This window comes from Balaenoptera musculus, chromosome 19, assembly GCF_009873245.2.
Source record: "Balaenoptera musculus isolate JJ_BM4_2016_0621 chromosome 19, mBalMus1.pri.v3, whole genome shotgun sequence".
In the NCBI taxonomy this organism is placed as follows: Eukaryota; Metazoa; Chordata; class Mammalia; order Artiodactyla; family Balaenopteridae; genus Balaenoptera; species Balaenoptera musculus.
Window position 1 is genome coordinate 41,378,280 of NC_045803.1, and position 16,111 is coordinate 41,394,390.

General features: G+C 58.1%; 1 protein-coding gene across 5 annotated transcripts; it reads right to left on the reverse strand.

Moving 5' to 3' along the window:
- Positions 1-78: 78 nt before the first annotated feature.
- On the reverse strand, positions 79-15,880 carry FHOD1 (formin homology 2 domain containing 1). Of its 5 annotated transcripts, XM_036833559.1 has the most exons (25): positions 15,603-15,737; positions 12,589-12,673; positions 8,022-8,128; positions 7,581-7,645; positions 7,190-7,257; positions 7,007-7,112; positions 6,835-6,929; positions 6,454-6,565; positions 6,274-6,368; positions 6,021-6,164; positions 5,756-5,889; positions 5,456-5,674; positions 5,295-5,318; positions 4,858-4,911; positions 3,875-3,990; positions 3,195-3,787; positions 2,705-2,860; positions 2,313-2,495; positions 2,108-2,227; positions 1,857-2,018; positions 1,270-1,460; positions 983-1,175; positions 736-901; positions 453-653; positions 79-379 (listed from the first exon to the last, which is right to left on the reverse strand). In XM_036833559.1, the coding sequence occupies exons 3-25, from the start codon at positions 8,048-8,050 to the stop codon at positions 297-299; spliced, it is 3,309 nt and encodes a 1,102-aa protein (XP_036689454.1). In that variant the 5' UTR covers positions 8,051-8,128; positions 12,589-12,673; positions 15,603-15,737; the 3' UTR covers positions 79-296. The 5 variants fall into 5 exon arrangements, with proteins under 5 accessions (XP_036689454.1, XP_036689451.1, XP_036689450.1 ...); XM_036833556.1 differs by lacking the exon at positions 12,589-12,673 and having other exon boundaries at positions 5,456-5,626; positions 15,603-15,880; XM_036833555.1 differs by lacking the exon at positions 12,589-12,673 and having other exon boundaries at positions 15,603-15,880.
- Between the last annotated feature and the right edge of the window lie 231 nt (positions 15,881-16,111).

Sequence of the window (16,111 nt, forward strand, 5' to 3'; positions counted from 1 at the left end):
CAGCCAGTCCTTTGGTATTTTCCTTCTGCTACAGGCTCAGCGTGGCGGGTACTTTGAAAGAAGAAAAAGGCTCTTGGATTGGCTAGGGAAACTTTATTATGTTTATTTATTATGTACATGCACACGCACACTCACACAGGCACACACAGCTAATACTGCTGACGGCACTGGCCACGGGCACAGAGTGGCCCTCAAGTTGAGAGGAGGCCCAGAATTGTGCTCTGGTCCCTCCTCACCATAGTCTCCTGCACTGCAGACTGGGGCCCAGATAGATAGGTATCGTGGAGGCAGCACCTTCACACTTCCAGGCCAGGACCCTTGCTCAGTCCTAGTGCCTGTACCAGGTCCTCTCCGAGCCCGCTCTTCAACGTCCGTCTCACTGCAAGGACAGAGCAGGGTTGGAGGAGGTTGATGGGGTTAAGGTGGGCAGTGGGTGTGTGGGGAATACTCACGAGACTTGCGGTTGCCACGGGAACGCTTGCGTTCCCGAGCAGCTAAGGCACGAGGACTGCTCTTGGTCACTGACTGCACCAGCAGGTCCATGATCTCATCTGAAGTGTCACTGGGTAAACTGGAGCCTGGAGGTTCTTCTGGGGGTACAGTGCAGGGCCCCACTGCTGTGGGCATGACTGGGGAGCTGCTCTGGACCATGCCTGAGGGAGCCAGATAGATAGATAGGGAGGTGAGGCCAAAGCGGCCCCAGAGCCCACTGCCCCCAGCGGCTGTAGGTCCCACCTCTGCTGCGGCGGCCATGTGTGGTGTCCTCGGGCTTGCTGGCCAGCAGACTCTTCATGCTGGCGTGACTGTCGGCATCACCCTCTCCTGGCCCACTGCTCACAGCCACTGGGATAGATGGGTTGCTGGGGGTTTCCCCAGCCGCCACACCTGAGAACTTCTCTGTCTGGAGAGAGGAAAGGGGTGGGTTGGGAGCAGAGGAAGAAAACCATGGGGGTGGCAGTCGAGACCCGGAAGGGACACCCACCTCGGTGATCATGCGTCCCCGGGTCTTGTTGCGCTCGCGGTACGTGGCCCGCTTCTGCTGCTGCTGCAGCACCCGGTCCCGGCAAGTCCGATACTCCAGTGCGAACTCCCGCAGCGTGTGGCAGAACTGCATGACGCGCGCCTCACGGGCTGCCTGCGCTGTGTACCCCAGGTACAGCAGGAAGGCGTGGAACCTAGCCAGGTTGGGGTGGGGAGGAGTGGTGAGTCCTGCTTGGGGTTTGAGGGATGGTGGTGGCGGTCCTGCCTCTCTCTGGCCCACGCCCCCACCTGTTGCAGACACGGCGGTGCACGACCCTCAGCATGGCAACACGGCGGGTACAATGGGACAGGAAGTGGGTGAGGCGGGCACGCAGGGCTGGAGCCAGCTCGTGCTTGGACAAGCTCCGCAGGCTCTCTTCGGCTGCCCGGCTTCGGCGCTCCAGCTGCCCCAGGTTCTCAGTCAGCTGCTCAAAGTCCACCTGGAAAAGCAGGGAGTACACATGCTGTCCCCCCACAGAAAAGACACCGCCTGAGCTGCCTCTGTGCTGGGCTGACTAGCCTGGGCCCTGAGGACACAGCCGAGATCTGGCCCCTGCCCTCCAAAAGCTCACAGTCTGATGCAAGAGACAGACAAGTCCATTTGATGCAGTGGAGAACGGAGAAGGTTTCTTGGGATAAGTGGCAGCTAAACAGACCTAAAGACAGAGTAGGTGTAGCCATGCCAATAGAAGAAAGAGTTTCTGGCAGAGGACACAGCCCACGCGCACGCCTGTAGCCTAAGCAAGCCCTGGCCCAGCAGCCCACTCGGAGAGGGGGAGAAGCAGTGCTCCCTCATGCCACGGCCAGTCTTAGTCAAGCCTCTGGCAGGTGCTGACCTTGGCACAGCGGATCAGGGCAGGAATTTCTGAGTAGAGGTCAGAGGAATCAGGCCGGGTCTGGAGCACCAGGGAGCAGAGATGATGCAGCAGTGACTGTCGGCGCACCGTGTCTTTCACCTCTGACACCTTCTCCAGGTAGCTCAGCTCAAAGCCGCTGCTCTGAAAGGACCCCGTCTGAGCCTGAGCCTGAGCCTGAGCCTGGCTGGCTCCAGAGCCCTGGCCCCCGCCCTCATGTGCTCTCAGCTCACCTGGGAGCCGTTGAGGAAGTTGCCCACAGCCAGCAGGGTGGCCAGGATGCAGTGGAAGGTGGCATTTTGCACCAGCTGTTGCATGCCCACTTTCAGGTCAAACAGTGGCTCTGCAATTTCCTGGTGTGGGAGACCAGGGACTCAGACTACGTGGTCATCATGCTCACCTGTCCCCACTGCCTGTCCCATCCCATGACCCAGGTACCCGCTCCATGCTGTCATAATCCAGCTTGAAGGCCCAGAGTTGTAGGCGGGCAGCCAGGCCCCTGATGGAAGCGAGAGTCATCAGGAAGTTTTCGGCTGGGCCCAGGGGTATGTCAGGATTGGCCAGCTGGGCCTCCTCGATCTTCTGCCGCTCCTCCTCTGTGGGCATCATGGTCAGTAGCTTCTGAGAATGCACCCAACGGCCCACATAGGCCACTCAGTGCTGGCCTGAGGCCTCACGTATTGGTCTTGACTCCTCCCTAGGTCATCTGGGGCAGCCCCAGAGTCTGGGGAAATGCCAAGCCCATGCTCACCACTGGAGGGACAGGAAATAACCACTGACCAAAGGAGAGGGCCAGACTTGCTGCACCCTTATTAGCTGGGTATCCCTACCTCAATGCCATCCTTGCTGACAGCAAACTCATCAAAGTTGAGCAGGGCAGCCTTAATGACGTGCACAGGTGGCAGCGTGGTTAGGCCGATGTTGATGGCGTTGCTGCGCTTGGGGTCCAGCACGGTGGTCACTGTGCGGCGGCCCTCACCAGCTTTCTTTGAAATTGGGCGAAGGGCAGTGTAAGATTGGGAAACGGTCTAACTGGGGCAACAATCTAAGAGGGCACACCAAGGCCCCACTCTGAATGGCTAAATGGTGGGATTACCCCACAGCCAGGGATCTGGGATGTGTAAGGCCTTGGGATGGGCTTAGACACTAGTTAGGGTTGGGCTGAATTCTTACTGAGGGACCTCAGACAAGTCGCTATTCCTTTCTTTGCCTCGGTTTCCCCATGTGGGAAATGAGTGGCAGCCCCAGCAGTTCAGACGCTTGAGCTCTGATTGCCTCCTCTCTCCCCTAGGGTTACCTTGCAGACGAGGGCACGTTTACCTTGGAAGGCAGCACGTCCTTGGCACGGGACTCGAACAGGTGTTCTAGCCGGGCTGTATCCACCGAGACAGGCTCTAGTGAGGCCCACAGGGTGGGGCAGGGCCCAAAGCGGCTGCCAGAGCCTCCATGGACCCCAGCCAGCTTTAGCTCCCGCCAGAAGAGTTTTACTGTCTTCCTCTTGGTGGGGAGGGCTAGGCCATCAGGTGCTGAGGGGGGAAGAGCGGCAGCTGGGGGTGGTGGTGGGAAGGGGCTTTTGATCGGTGGGGGGGGTGGGGGCGGAGGAGGTGGGGGGCCTCCCGGGAGCGGGGGCGGCAGGGGGGGGACCCCTTTCCCCGCCTCCACAGACTCCGTGTTCAGCACGTCCTGGTCTTCATCCTCCCCCAGATCTGAGAAGTCCAGGTCCCCAATGCAGAGGCTGGGTACGCTGGTAGGGAGCTCCCGGACGGGCTCAGCCTTGGGGCTTGGTGGGGCCAATGGCTCCTTGGGCTCTGGCTCGAGGCTGTGCTGAGTACGGAGCAGGATTTGAGGGGCAGCGCTCTGGGGTGTTCCGGGAGCAGGGGCTGGTTCTGGGGAGCCCCGTAATTCTTGGGTGTCTAGAAAAAGGGAAACAGCCGTCAGTGTCACGTCCTCTGTGGAGCAACAGGGCAACATGGGTGGATTCTGCCCACCCACCTGCTCACCTGGGTGTCCATCGACATCATCGGGCATGGCTCCAGCCAATGTCTCTGCCTGGCCCTGGGCCAGCGCAGCCTGCTTTTCTGTTTCTGCTGCTGCTACATTCTCCAGGAACCGGGCTCTGGGGGGAGGGACTTGTCAGTGAGGGTGTCTGACACACCCCAGCCCAGGGTGGTGCACATGCCTTGCTGGGCCCCTGGGCACTGCCCCTAATTGCAGGCACACACAGACACACAGGGAACAGTCCATGCGCTGAGCAGACCCAGGACCTGCCCCGCCCCCCCCACAAAGGCCAGCCCCTGTTCAGTCTTCCACATCTGGGGAGGGTCACTACCAACCCAGTATTCCCAGGTCAACATACGGGGAAAAGTTCTACTTAACATCTAACTTGCAACCTTGCTGCTGTTCATGTTCACTGTTCTGATTCTAGACAAGGATCCTTAGAGCAGGGGGAGGGGAAAGCTGTCCCAATGGGCACACCAGGCTGTCCCTCCCTTGGCATGTCTAGCAGCTTCTGAGAGCTATGGCCTATGCCCAGAAAAGGGCCTGGTAAACGAAAGGCACTCAGTTTATGTTGAAGTAATAAAGGTGATCCCATCTCTTTTTTGGCCCCTCCAGCTTCTGTTGGCACTCAGTCTCTGTCCTTCCCTTAGACGGAGGTTGCTCCTCCACCTCCGTACCACACAGCACCCTAGATCCCCTCCCAGCCTTAATCCTGGGCTGAGGACACAGGAGAATCGGCTCCAGGTTGGGAGTCCACATCCTCATCACTGATCAAAGCTGTTAAGGTGTCACTGTTAAAGCACTGGGGCCTCTGTGATCCCGGTGAACTGTTCCCCAGTGCTTAGTCCTTGGGTAACCGAGGACACACACGTCTGGGAGAGTCCCCCAGCTCTGGCTGCATCAGGCACGTGGAGCCCCTGCTGGGGGAAGCAATGCCGAAGCCCTGAGCACATGGCAGGCCTGGCAGGCTGGCCTCTGTACTTACTCCAGCCTGGCCTGCCCAGTAGGGAACTGGGGGACAGATGGGCTCTCACGGGCCCTGGGTAGGGGGGAATGAGAGGAAGAAATGGTAATTGTGGTATGTGCTCCACCCCAAAGCCCAGTTGCTCACACCCACACAGAGCTGGGCAGTGATATCAGGGGTTCCTTCCCAGCCACAGTGGGAAGAGGAGGGAGTGGGGGAGGCATGATGTGAGGAAACTGGAAGTGGAGGGGAGAGACCGACATGACGCAGGACAGGGTGCAGTAAAAGACAAAGACAGAGCAAAACAGGAGAGTCAGAGACAGTGACAGAGAAACAAAGAAGGGGGTAGAGAGACAGATGACATTGACAAAACACGCAGAATGCCAGAAAGAAGAAGAGAAGCCGCAGGAGGAGGAGGTCCAGTCAGAGCCGAACCTCACCCCCCAGCAGTCACTTACCAAACAGGAGCAGTTTGGTGAAGTCTGGAAAGAAAGAGAAAGAAAGCACGCGTTTGGGCAGAGAAGTTTGGGCAGAGGAGGCGGAGGGCCCGTGGAGGGGCGCAGAGTGGAGGGACAGTTGTAGAAAAGACTCCCGGGACAGCCTCTATCTCCCTACTTACTTGTAGATGCTCCTCTCGCAGGAGCTGTCGGGTGAGGGCATCACGGAGATGGTAGGAAAGAGGCTCAAGGTGGTATGGAGGCCAGAGACAGGGCCCACGGCGCTGGAGGTGGGGCCTGTAGGTGGGGCGGGGCCCACGGGGCTGGAGGTGGGGCCGGTCGGCAAGGCAGGGCTGGCGGAGGAGGAGGTGGAGGCTACTGGTGAGGCGGGGCCTGTGGAGCTGGAGGTGTGGCCCGTCAGGAGGCAGGGCTCCTCCTGGCGGATCCACCCCTCCGCCTCCGCCAAGGCAGTTCGTTCTTACCCAGGCTCCGGGGAGCGCACTTCTAGAGATCGGCGGATCCTCTTGCCCTCCTCTGAGGAAGGCTTTCGACGGGTGATGCGCCGCCCACCTGCGACGGCTTCTTCGATGTCCCCATCCTCCAACCGCAGGGCGCTCTAGGAGAGTTGAGCCCAGATGGGAGCGACTGAGGCCCAAGTAGGTGGGGTGGGGCACTGGAGAACGGCCTCCCTCCCTCCCCTCCTCTCTCCTGCCTTCGGGCCCTGACAGCCCAGCCCGCCCTGCCCACCTCATAGAGCATAAGCTGGGCGCGCAGGTCGACGTCAGTGCCCGCGGTGCCCAAGTGGCGCTGGACCAGTGCCTCCATGCCCTGCTGCTCCAGTGCATCCGTCACGTCATAGAAGGAGTCCTGATCCGGGAGCGCTGCCAGAGTCTGGAGGGTGGGGATAGGACGGCAAGGCTAAAGCTGTTGGAGACCAGAAGTCAAGAGCCTGAGGGGCCCAGAATGGCACATGGTTCCCCCTTTGCTCCCCCTATCCCACCTTGTTGATGAGGGTGACAGTGTACACCAGCAACTCGGGGTCAGCGCCATTCTTCTCCTCCAGGATGGACACCAAATTGGCCCATGGAAGAGCACCTGTCACCCAGATAGGGAGCAGTCATATGGGAACAAGTAGGAGAGAGGGCTCTGAGCAGTGGAGGAGGGAGGGACAGTTTCTGACCCGTGGTGCTGGCCACAGAGTTGACTGCACGGATGAACAGTGGTGCGTTGCTCTCAGAGTATTCCACAAACACCAGCAGCAGCTTCAGGGCTGTCTTCACCACCAAGCGGGACTGGGGGGGAAGGGGTCACCATACATGAGTGGGGCTTGGGCCAGACCTGTGCTGGCTCCTGGTGGGGAGTGGGAAGGGCTCCTGGGGCTGGACCCAGAGAGGAGAGTCTAGGCAGAAAGAGCCATCTCTAGGCCCAGGTACTGAAGTGCCTTTGAGGCTTAGAGGGGCCACAGACCCCCTCCATTCCAGACCACTTTGCAGAAGAGGAAACTGAGGCCCAGAGAGAGGCAGTGGGAAAAGGGTGCATGGCTGGGTGGAGGGCCACTTACCAGGCTGGCACACAGTGTGTACAGCCACTGCACGGTCTCACTATGGGCCACCACCCCCAGCATCCCATCCACAAAAAGCATCAGCTGGCCTAGTGCTGGGGACACAGGGACAAGAAGAGGTCAGTAAGCGGTCACTGAAGGCAGGGGTCATGGGGGAGGGGGTGAGGCTGACCTCGGAGGATATAGCTCTGGTAGTTGTGGTCGGCAGCAGCGCCCACATGGATTAGGCAACTCAGCCCCTCTGAGTGCACGAATTCAGGCACCAGGTCCTTGTCCTCCTGCGGGCACCATGGGGGAGTTTAGTGGGGGGAGGCTCAGCCTGGATGCCCACCCCCAGCCCACCTCCGGGCCTCACCTGGAAGATCTGCTTTAGTGAGAAGAGGGAGCGGCGGAGCTCAGGGCCACTGGAGCCATACAACTTTTCTGCAAGACGTAGGTGGGCATGGAAACCTCAAGGGGACACACCACAAGCCCCCCACCCCCTTCTACTGGGACGCAACCACAACCCCCCATCAAAGAATCTTCTAGTACTCTTGAACCCCCACCTCCTCCTCTACTCCCTGACTCTGGGCAAGCCCGACCGCAGTCTAGCAGCTGCCCTGGAAGAAGAGGTCAGGATAGGAATGGGAGGAGTCGCACATCCCGTCTCCCATCTGCTCTGTCTGCTGTCCAGCACAGGCCTGAAACAAACTGAGACAACCGGGGCAGGGGTTGGGGGGGGTACGCTGATATCCTCACACACTCACCTAAGATGGCATTGACTCTCAGAGAGAGCTGGGTCCGCAGGATCAGAGTAGGCTTCCGCCCTTTGCTGGAATCAAGTAGCCCAGTCAGCAGCTCCCAGCCCGTTCCTCGGGGTCCCTCCACCCACACCAAGGCAGCCAAAACCTGGCCACAGCTCCTTTCTCCCCAGCTGCTTCTCCAAGCCAAAGGGTTGTCCAGATAGGAGGGTTTGAAGAACACAGGCATCTCAGGTATGTAGGAGAGCCCCCACCCCCAACCCAGGCAACAGGTAACACTGGCCAGGCCTTGGGATTCCCCTGGCACAGTTCCCTGGGGTGGTAGGAGGAGACCCACAGCCCTGGCTAGAGATCAAGTGTCTTGGCTGCTGACACCTGAGCCAGCCCCTCCAGCATGGGGGCAAGGGTGGGAGCCAGCCTAGCGTTCCTGGCCCCATCAGCTCTGACCTGATCTCTTCAAAGAAGCCCTCCAGCATCTCCCGCTGCTCTTCTAGGGACAGCTCAGGGTCCAGGTAGTATCCAGACGGAGACACTTGCAGGGCACAGTCCTCTAGCTGGGGGCAAAGGGAACAGCTGTCAGGGCTGGGGAAGAGGTGGCAGGAGTACATATGGAGACCCCATGACCTCCTACCTCCCACTCAGGGTGCTGGCAGAGGCACACAAGGGCCTGCGGTGCAGCCATGCATTCCTTCAGCAGTCATTTCTCATGGGCCTACTATGTGCAAAGCCCATGTGGCTCAAAGAGCTTTCTCCTGGCTCATACCTACCCATTCTTTAGGTTTCAGATTAGATAATGCTTTGCTTTTTTTTTTTTTTTTTTTTTTTGCCACGCCACGCGGCTTGTGGGATCTTAGTTCCCTGACCAGGGATAGAACCCGCGCCCTTGGCAGTGAAAGCGTGGAGTCCTAACCACTGGACCGCCAGGGAATTCCCAGATAATGCTTTTTTGGAAAGCCTTCCTGGACTCCTCTGGCCAATGCCATGCAATCCCTCCAGCCCTTGTGTGTACCCTCCTCTTAGGCCTTACACACAGCATTATCACATCCTAGACACTAGTCTCCTTCCCCACTAACTGTGTGTTCTCTGGGTTCAGGCACCATGTCTGTCTTGTCCATGCAATATCTGCAGAGCCTATCACAGCACTTAGCACACAGCAAGTGCTCCCTAAATGGTTGTTGAGCTACTGAACATGAATGAGGAAGGGGAATGGAGAGAAAATAGGAGGAAGTTCCTGCTTTCAAGGAAGTTCACAGCTGTGAACATTCAACACCCAGGGAAAAGTGTTAAGAATGCTGGGAGGCGCAAACCCAGCTGAGAGGGGGGACGTGTGTCTCCCCGAGTTAAGATAGTGAGGAGAAAGGCTCCCAGTCCCTCCAAGCCTGAGGGTCTTTGCCCTGCCCCAAGTGGGCTACAGTCACCATGGTCCTAGCTGGACCTCAGAGACCTCCAAGAGGCCTATTAAACACCAGGTTTTAGGGTCTGACTCAGTCAGCCTACAGTGGGTCCCTGGAACCTGCACCGTAACAAGAAGTCAGGTGCTCCACCCATGAGTCTGCTGCCCATGTCTCCCACCCCCCTGAGCTGGCTCCCCACCATCACCACCACCACCACCACCACCAGGATGACTCTTGGCCCCTTGAGAAGTGCCTGTAGAGAAGCCTAGTGAGGTGACTCTGGAGAGTCTGAGGGCAGCACTGTGCCACTCCCTGATGCCTCCACCATGTAGCACAGTGCCAGTGTGCCCTGCTCAGCAAAGTTCCCTTGACTTGAGTGGTGGTGCTTCTTGAGAGGCCCAGGGAAAGCCCAGCTCTGGAGAGGCAGAGTGTCTTCTGGTCTCCATCTTACTGGGAAAGTCAACCCCAACATTTGTCTTGATGTTCTGTCAGCCCTGCCCTGCTCTGGACCCAGCCCAAGGACTTCCAGCTGCCCTTGGTCCCCTGGCGTTAAGGGAGTCCAGCTCCTGCCCCTACCCCTCCTCTGCTTAGTACCCCTGCTCATGCCTGGGAGCCTGAGTTCAGCCTGTAAGGCCCTTTGGTGACACCCACACCTCCCACTCCTTCCCACCCACCAGGCTCCTGCGTGGGACGTGGGACATAGGACAAACACTCCAGCCTGTTTTCTGTCCCACTTCCTGCTTGGCTGCCTGCCCTCCCTTGGGCAGGCCTGGCCTCTCTCCCCTCCCTGGGAGCAGAGTCATCCTCTCCAGGGCCTACTGGGAATGGGCCCTGAGATAGGGCAGCAAGGCCCCAGAGCTGGGGTCCTTTGTCCGGGGCCAGCTCAGCTGAGGGCAGCCCCACATTCCTCCTGATTCCTCTTCCCACATGGTGACTCAGCAGCCAACCCACCCCACCCCCAGCCAGGCACAGCTACATCTCCTTCTGCCTTGGACTGGAGGACTCTGGGACCCTAGAGAAACATATTTCCCCCAAAGTTACAAACACCCTCAGAGACCCCCCAAATCACACACATATAGAATAGCTCATTCATTCAAATAGTCACGAACCAGGCTGGTTTTAGGTGCTGAGGACATAGCAGGGAACAAGATACTGCTTCTGCCTTCCCTGTCTTCCAACCCCGCTGGGGAGGCAGGCAGGTCTGACTCAGAAAAAGGCCACAAATAAATGTAGAAGCACAACCGCCACGGGTGCTAAGAAAGGGGAGGGGTGGGGTGCTGTAAAGGTAGACACTGGAGGAGTGAGCAGATTCCACCTGGGAGTGGCTTACACACCCAAGAATACAGTCAGGCAGGGTATATATGTGCTACTGGCCACGCACAGGTGAGAAGCACACCCACAGAAAGCTCAGGTCCAGCAAGCTCTCTTCCCCTCCTGCACGCACACTTGCAGGCTCTAATTCCAAGTGAGCTGAGCATGGCCCTCGCCTTCCAGAATACCTGCCTCCATTTGGGGCAGGGCCCTGAAGACTGAATGCTCTACCACCCCCAGCCTCCTCAGATGAGCCCCTTTCCCTCTGTGGTGGTAGCAGTGGCTCCCTAGCCACTTCACCTGTCTTATCCTGCCAGGGCCCCATTTCTGGGGAGGAGGTCCAGAGGTAACAGCCAGCCCAAAGCCTCCGGGACAATGCCCCCCACCCTTAACTGTCTGTCCTGGGTGGAGATGGAGCGGGCAGCAGGGTCAGGCAAGCTCCAAGGAGCGGAGACTTCCTGCCAGCTGGGCATTGCTTGTCCCTCACACCCCTGGCCCCTTCCTGGAGTCACCCTTCTTTTTTTATTTTTTATTTTTAATTTATTTTTTATACAGCAGGTTCATATTAGTTACCTATTTTATACATATTAGTGTATATATGTCAATCCCAATCTCCCAATGCATCCCATCACCACCACCCCCTGCCACTTTCCCCCCTTGGTGTCCATACGTTTGTTCTCTACATCTGTGTCTCTATTTCTGCCCTGCAAACCGGTTCATCTGTACCATTTTTCTAGGTTCCACATGTATGCGTTAATATACGATATTTGTTTTTCTCTTTCTGACTTACTTGACTCTGTATGACAGTCTCTAGATCCATCCTGGGGTCACCCTTCTGAGCGCCAAACCTCTGGGCTTTGTTTCTCACACCCGGGGGCTGGGCCAGGCTGGCGTAAGCCCAAACCCTAGTCCCTGAGGACAGTGCTTGGGGTCAGCACAGGGTCAGTGTAGGCCCACATGTTGGACTCCCTCCTGGCTCTTGTCTTCCACACTTCTCTGATGTTTGTCTTGGGGTGGAGTCTCTCCCTCACTCTTCCCAGGCTCAGCCCCTCGCTTCAGCCTCCAGCCCACTTTTCTCTATTTATTTATTTGTTTATATTTATTGAGGTATAGTTGATTTACAATATTGTATAAGTTTCAGTCGTACAACATAGTGATCCACAATTTTTAAAGATTATACTTGGGAATTCCCTGGCGGTCCAGTGGTTAGGACTCTGCGCTTTCACCGCCTGGGCCCGTTCTATCCCTGGTCGTCAGGGAACTAGGATCCCACAAGCTGCGCAGCATGGCCAAAAGAAAAAAAAAAAGTTATACTCCATTTAAAATTGTTATAAAATATTGGCTATATTCCTTGTGCTGGACGATATATCCTTGTAGCTTATTTATTTTATATATAGTAGCTTGTACCTCTTAATCTCCTACCCCTATCTTGCCCCAGCCCACTTTTCTCTTGATTCCTTGGGCTAGGCTTTTCTGGCAGCCCAAACCAACTTGTTACATATGGTTTTACAAGCTTAGGACACCATGGTGCCTACTACCCAATATTTTTCATAACAGTATAATCGAGTGAGAATGCCAGGGGCAAGGAAGTTGGAGAAAAGTGCAGAATTACATGCTGAAGGACTCTTGTTTTAGGAAATAATTTGTTAACTACCTTTTTCTTCTCCTTTCCTAAAAATGTAAGACCCTGTGTTCTGATGACCCTCCTTCCCTTTTATCTTGGGTCTCCAACTGGACCTTGGCTTCCTGAATGAGATGGCATGAATGGGTCTTGAGGAGGGAAGCCCACATTTGTTATGCCTCCTCTGTGTCACACACTGGGCTGCCTGGTTCCTTTGATTCTCCTGATAATCCTTTTACAGGTGAGGAAACCAAGGCTCAGAAATTCTGTGAATGTGCCCCAGGCTGAATGGAACCAGGGCTAACTGACCTAGATCCTGGGCCAATGGACTTTGGAAGTGCTCCAGGGAACCCTGCAGGGGAGGTGGAGTGAGGGCTGGAGACCGCCCCTCAGCTTTCTGAACTGTGCAAATACCCCAAACTGGTCCTCTTAGTTCCAGCAAGGGAACACAAATGAACACACGCACATCATACACATTGGGGTAACAGTGCGTACTTCTGCCAGGACTAAGTTCGGGTCCCTTACCAGGCTGCAACCCAGAATGAACAGACTGGACATGCTGGCCCCAGGGAAAGATGGGAGGAGACCATGACTCATGCCCACATCACAATCTTCTATAGGCTCCCAAAGAGACCTCCACAGCAAAAAAGGAAAGGGCTCAGTTCATCACCAGAGCACCCCATCTTACCCTTAAGAATCTTCTGGGACCCCTCCAGTTGGTCCCTGTCCCAGAAGGTCAGGTTCACACTTTAGCCCCTTTGTCACAACTGCTCCTGAGGGATAAACTGAGGCTGGAGTAGGGATGGGCAAGGTCAGGAAACAAGTACCACCCCTGTTCCACTCTAATGTTTAGCAGCAGTTGGGGAAACAAAGTTGCTGGTAATGAACAGATTTCTAGGGCTATCTCTGCTGCTAGGAATAGGGGGCTCATCTGGCCTTTGCATCAGGGTCAGAGCAGTACCCAGGTCCCTCTGCCCAGAGCCCAGGGAGAAAGGAGTCTGTGCTATCCCAGATGTGGCAGGGCCTTTGGATATCAGGGAGGGGCTCGTGAGGCAGGCCCAGAAGGGCAAAGGGTAGCACAGAGAGTGGGACAGGGTAGCAGGGAGGGTGGGACTGGGCAGCTCTGGGTAAAAAAATGAGGCAGGGCCAGAGGGCCAGGTTCTCCCCTGGGGCAGGGGCAGGTCCCTGGGCTCTGGCACAGAGGGGAGACAGATATTCCTGAGTTTCCCTGGGGACACCACACATGACCCAAGGCACTGCCAGGACACCCCCTATCCCACCCCCAGGGCCAGGAGATGAGTCAGAGGCTGTGGCCAGGAGCTTCCTCCTAGACTGGGAGGAAATGAGCAAGGCCTTTTCAGACCTGAGAGCTCTGAAACATTTAAAAAGGAAGCCCCCAGGGGAACTATACAGGCAAGCCACAGCCCAATGGGGTGTGTGTGGGTGGAGCCACAGAGGGAAAGTGGGCTGGGCCTCTGTACATTCCCAGGGAAGGGGCAGGGTATGGGGGGATGATGGGCGTCAGTGGCCAGAGTGGGAGGCAGAGGTCATTTGGCTGTGAACTGTTCTCCTGCTGGATAACTGTGCAGAGGATGAAACAGTGAGCACAGAACCCCTCCCTCTTATTTTGCTCTACAGCCTGGGATGGGGATGCCTGGGTTTCTGGGCCACCTCTCCCCTCTAGAGGGCTGTGGAGCAGGCCTGAGTCACGTCTGTGCCCCTGGGCCACCCACTTATAGGACTAGGGGAGGGACCAGCTGTTGACATTTCCTACTAGGAGGAGCCCTGCTCCCCCTCCCTCAGCTCTCTGATGTCCCTGCCCCTGCCCTATTCTCAGCCCTTCTTCCTCTGGCCTTCTATTCTGGGGCTGTGGTCACAGTTTATATTTGGGATGAGCACATCACAGTGCATCTGACCATTCCTGGCAGAGCTGCCAGCCCCAGGGAGTCCTGCCTCCAAGCACAGTGGCAACCCAGTGTGCAGGCCCCCATAGTCTGCCTGTGGGGGATATGGCAGTCCTCAGGCACACCAGGTGGGAGTTCTGAAAGTGGGGAGACCAGGAAGGACCGAGTTGGGGGATACTTAACGCATTATTGTAGCTCTCAGCTAGGGAGCAGAGAACAGAGGGCAGAGCACCTGGTTGAAGGGGTGGTGGTGATGGGTCCCTAAATGAGGGGGAGAGGCAAGGGGTAATTTTGATCCTTTTTCCTGTAGCTGACCTCCCAAACTTGCCCCTAACTGGGAAGAGGGGTGTTAGGGCTAAGTTCTGTCCTCGAGTCGGGGGTGGAAGGAATACTATGTTCTCTGTAGTGCTCCAGGCTTATTTCAGTTCTAGGAGTTCCAGGAGCCTGGAGGCAGGAACCTGGCCTCAGTTCAGCACCACTCTCTCCCCAGAGCCCATTGTGAATGGGAGGTGGCCTCTGGCTAGAGGTGCTTCTTTTAGGTCCACTTCAGTTTGCCCCTTTGAACAGGGCAGGACAAGGAGGGGTCGCATCAAAACTCTGGAGAGGGCAATGTGCTGCTATCTTCAATCCTTGTCCTTGAAGCCTGGGCTCTGCTCAGACACGCGCCACTCCCCAGGCCAATAGTCTCAGCACTTCTCCCGCCCGCGCTCTGAGGCGGGGCAGGCCCGCAGCGCTAGGAATGTAAGCTGGGGGCCTGGCGCCTGGGGCACATTCCAGGGGAGACCCCAGGCCCGGGGGGGGGGCAAGTTTGCGCAACTCGGCGCCCAGCTAAGCCTGGGATCAGGGGAGGGCACCTCCACCAACTCTCTCTTCTCTTCCTCACCACTTGGTGCTGACTGGCTGGCGAGGCACCCCGGGAGGTGATTGTGTGCCTCCCAGAGTTCTGGCCCGGAAACCGGGTGCCTGCGAGTGCGCCGGAAAAGGCTGCCTGCGGGGGGCTGAGCGCAGGGAGCAGGAGGGGAGGTAGGGCGGGCCATCTGGAAAAGGGCCTCTCCCGGCACTGTGCACGAGTCGGTTCTGGGGTGCAGGCAAACGAGGGCAGGCCGGCGGTTTAAAATTAGCCCGGCCCGCTCCCTCCCTTCCAGCTTCACGGCCGGCGGCGGCAGCTGTACGAGACGGTGGGGGCGGTGACTCAAAGGGCTCTTCCACCAGTGCAGCCTCCCGCGCTCGGGGTGTCCCGGGCCAGGCCGCTTCCCGGGAACTCCCCTCAGCCCGTGAAGACTCTTCTCCACCGGCACTCCCCAGCCGGGCCTCACCAGGCAGGGACAACACTCTGTCCGGCTGGACCCAATCCAGCCTCCAGACACCTCCAGTGGCCCGCCCCGGGTCCGCCCTCCTCGTGGTCCCGCCCCCACCTGACCTGAGGCAGGTGAAAGCTGGTCTATCCCCAGCTCTGTCTCCTAAGTCCGCTACCGCCCAAACACCCACACCACCCTATCCAGAGCAGTTAACCAGGCAGACTGGCAGCGAGCGGACCCCGAGCGCCTCCCCAGGTGGGCCTCATTTCGAGGGCCAGCCTGGGTGCCGCAGAGTACAAGCTCCCATCCTCCCTTCTTCAGCTTCCCTCAACTTGAGAGGCGTTCCCCACAAGCCGGGCAACGTGTACCTTGGGTCCCCAGCCCAAAACTTTCCCGAGGAGCGCACCCGCTCCAGCCTCTCCTCGAGGGGCTCCCCAAGGCTTTCATGGCGCTGACCCTGAACCCTCGGTCGCCCCCAACCTTTCTCCGGCTCCCCTCACCTTCAGCGGCGCCCCCAGCAGGTGGTGCAGCGCGGGTATCTGCGCGCCCAGGGGCAGCGCCCCGTCCAGGCTGCAGGTGGGGGCCCGGCGCGGCTCCGGGAAGTTGGCACATGCGAAAGGGTCGGTGTCCTCTAGGTACTGCACCCGCACGGTCACCACTGATACCGGCTCCCCGTCCCCGCGGTCTTCCTCGCCGGCCATGGCTCCGCCAGTGGCTCGCTCAGTGCGCCTCCGGGCGGGTCCCGGCCGCGCCGCGGCGTCTACTCAACTAGCTCGCAGTCTGGGCGGGACCGGGCCGGACGCCGAGGAAGAGGGGCGGAGCCAGGCGGAGGCGGGGCGGAGGAAGGGGGTGGAGCCAATAGTAGTCTCCGGAGGCTAGGAGTGGGCAACCGCTGCCGGTGGCGGAGACTGCAGCCAGCCACTCAGAGGGCGTGATCATGGTCCTGTTAGTTCACTGGCTAGTCCGGGGGAAAACCCGAGCTCGCGCGCCCCTCACCCACTTCGAGAGC

Excerpts from the sequence above, each read along its gene's own strand:
- FHOD1 (XM_036833555.1), bottom strand. The coding sequence starts at position 15,803 with ATGGCCGGCGAGGAAGACCGCGGGGACGGGGAGCCGGTATCAGTGGTG. Across the intron at positions 6,369-6,453 it reads CTCTGTGGCCAGCACCACGG|GTGCTCTTCCATGGGCCAAT; the intron begins GTCAGAAACTGT and ends TCTGGGTGACAG. Across the intron at positions 2,019-2,107 it reads ACTTCCTCAACGGCTCCCAG|AGCAGCGGCTTTGAGCTGAG; the intron begins GTGAGCTGAGAG and ends GGGTCCTTTCAG.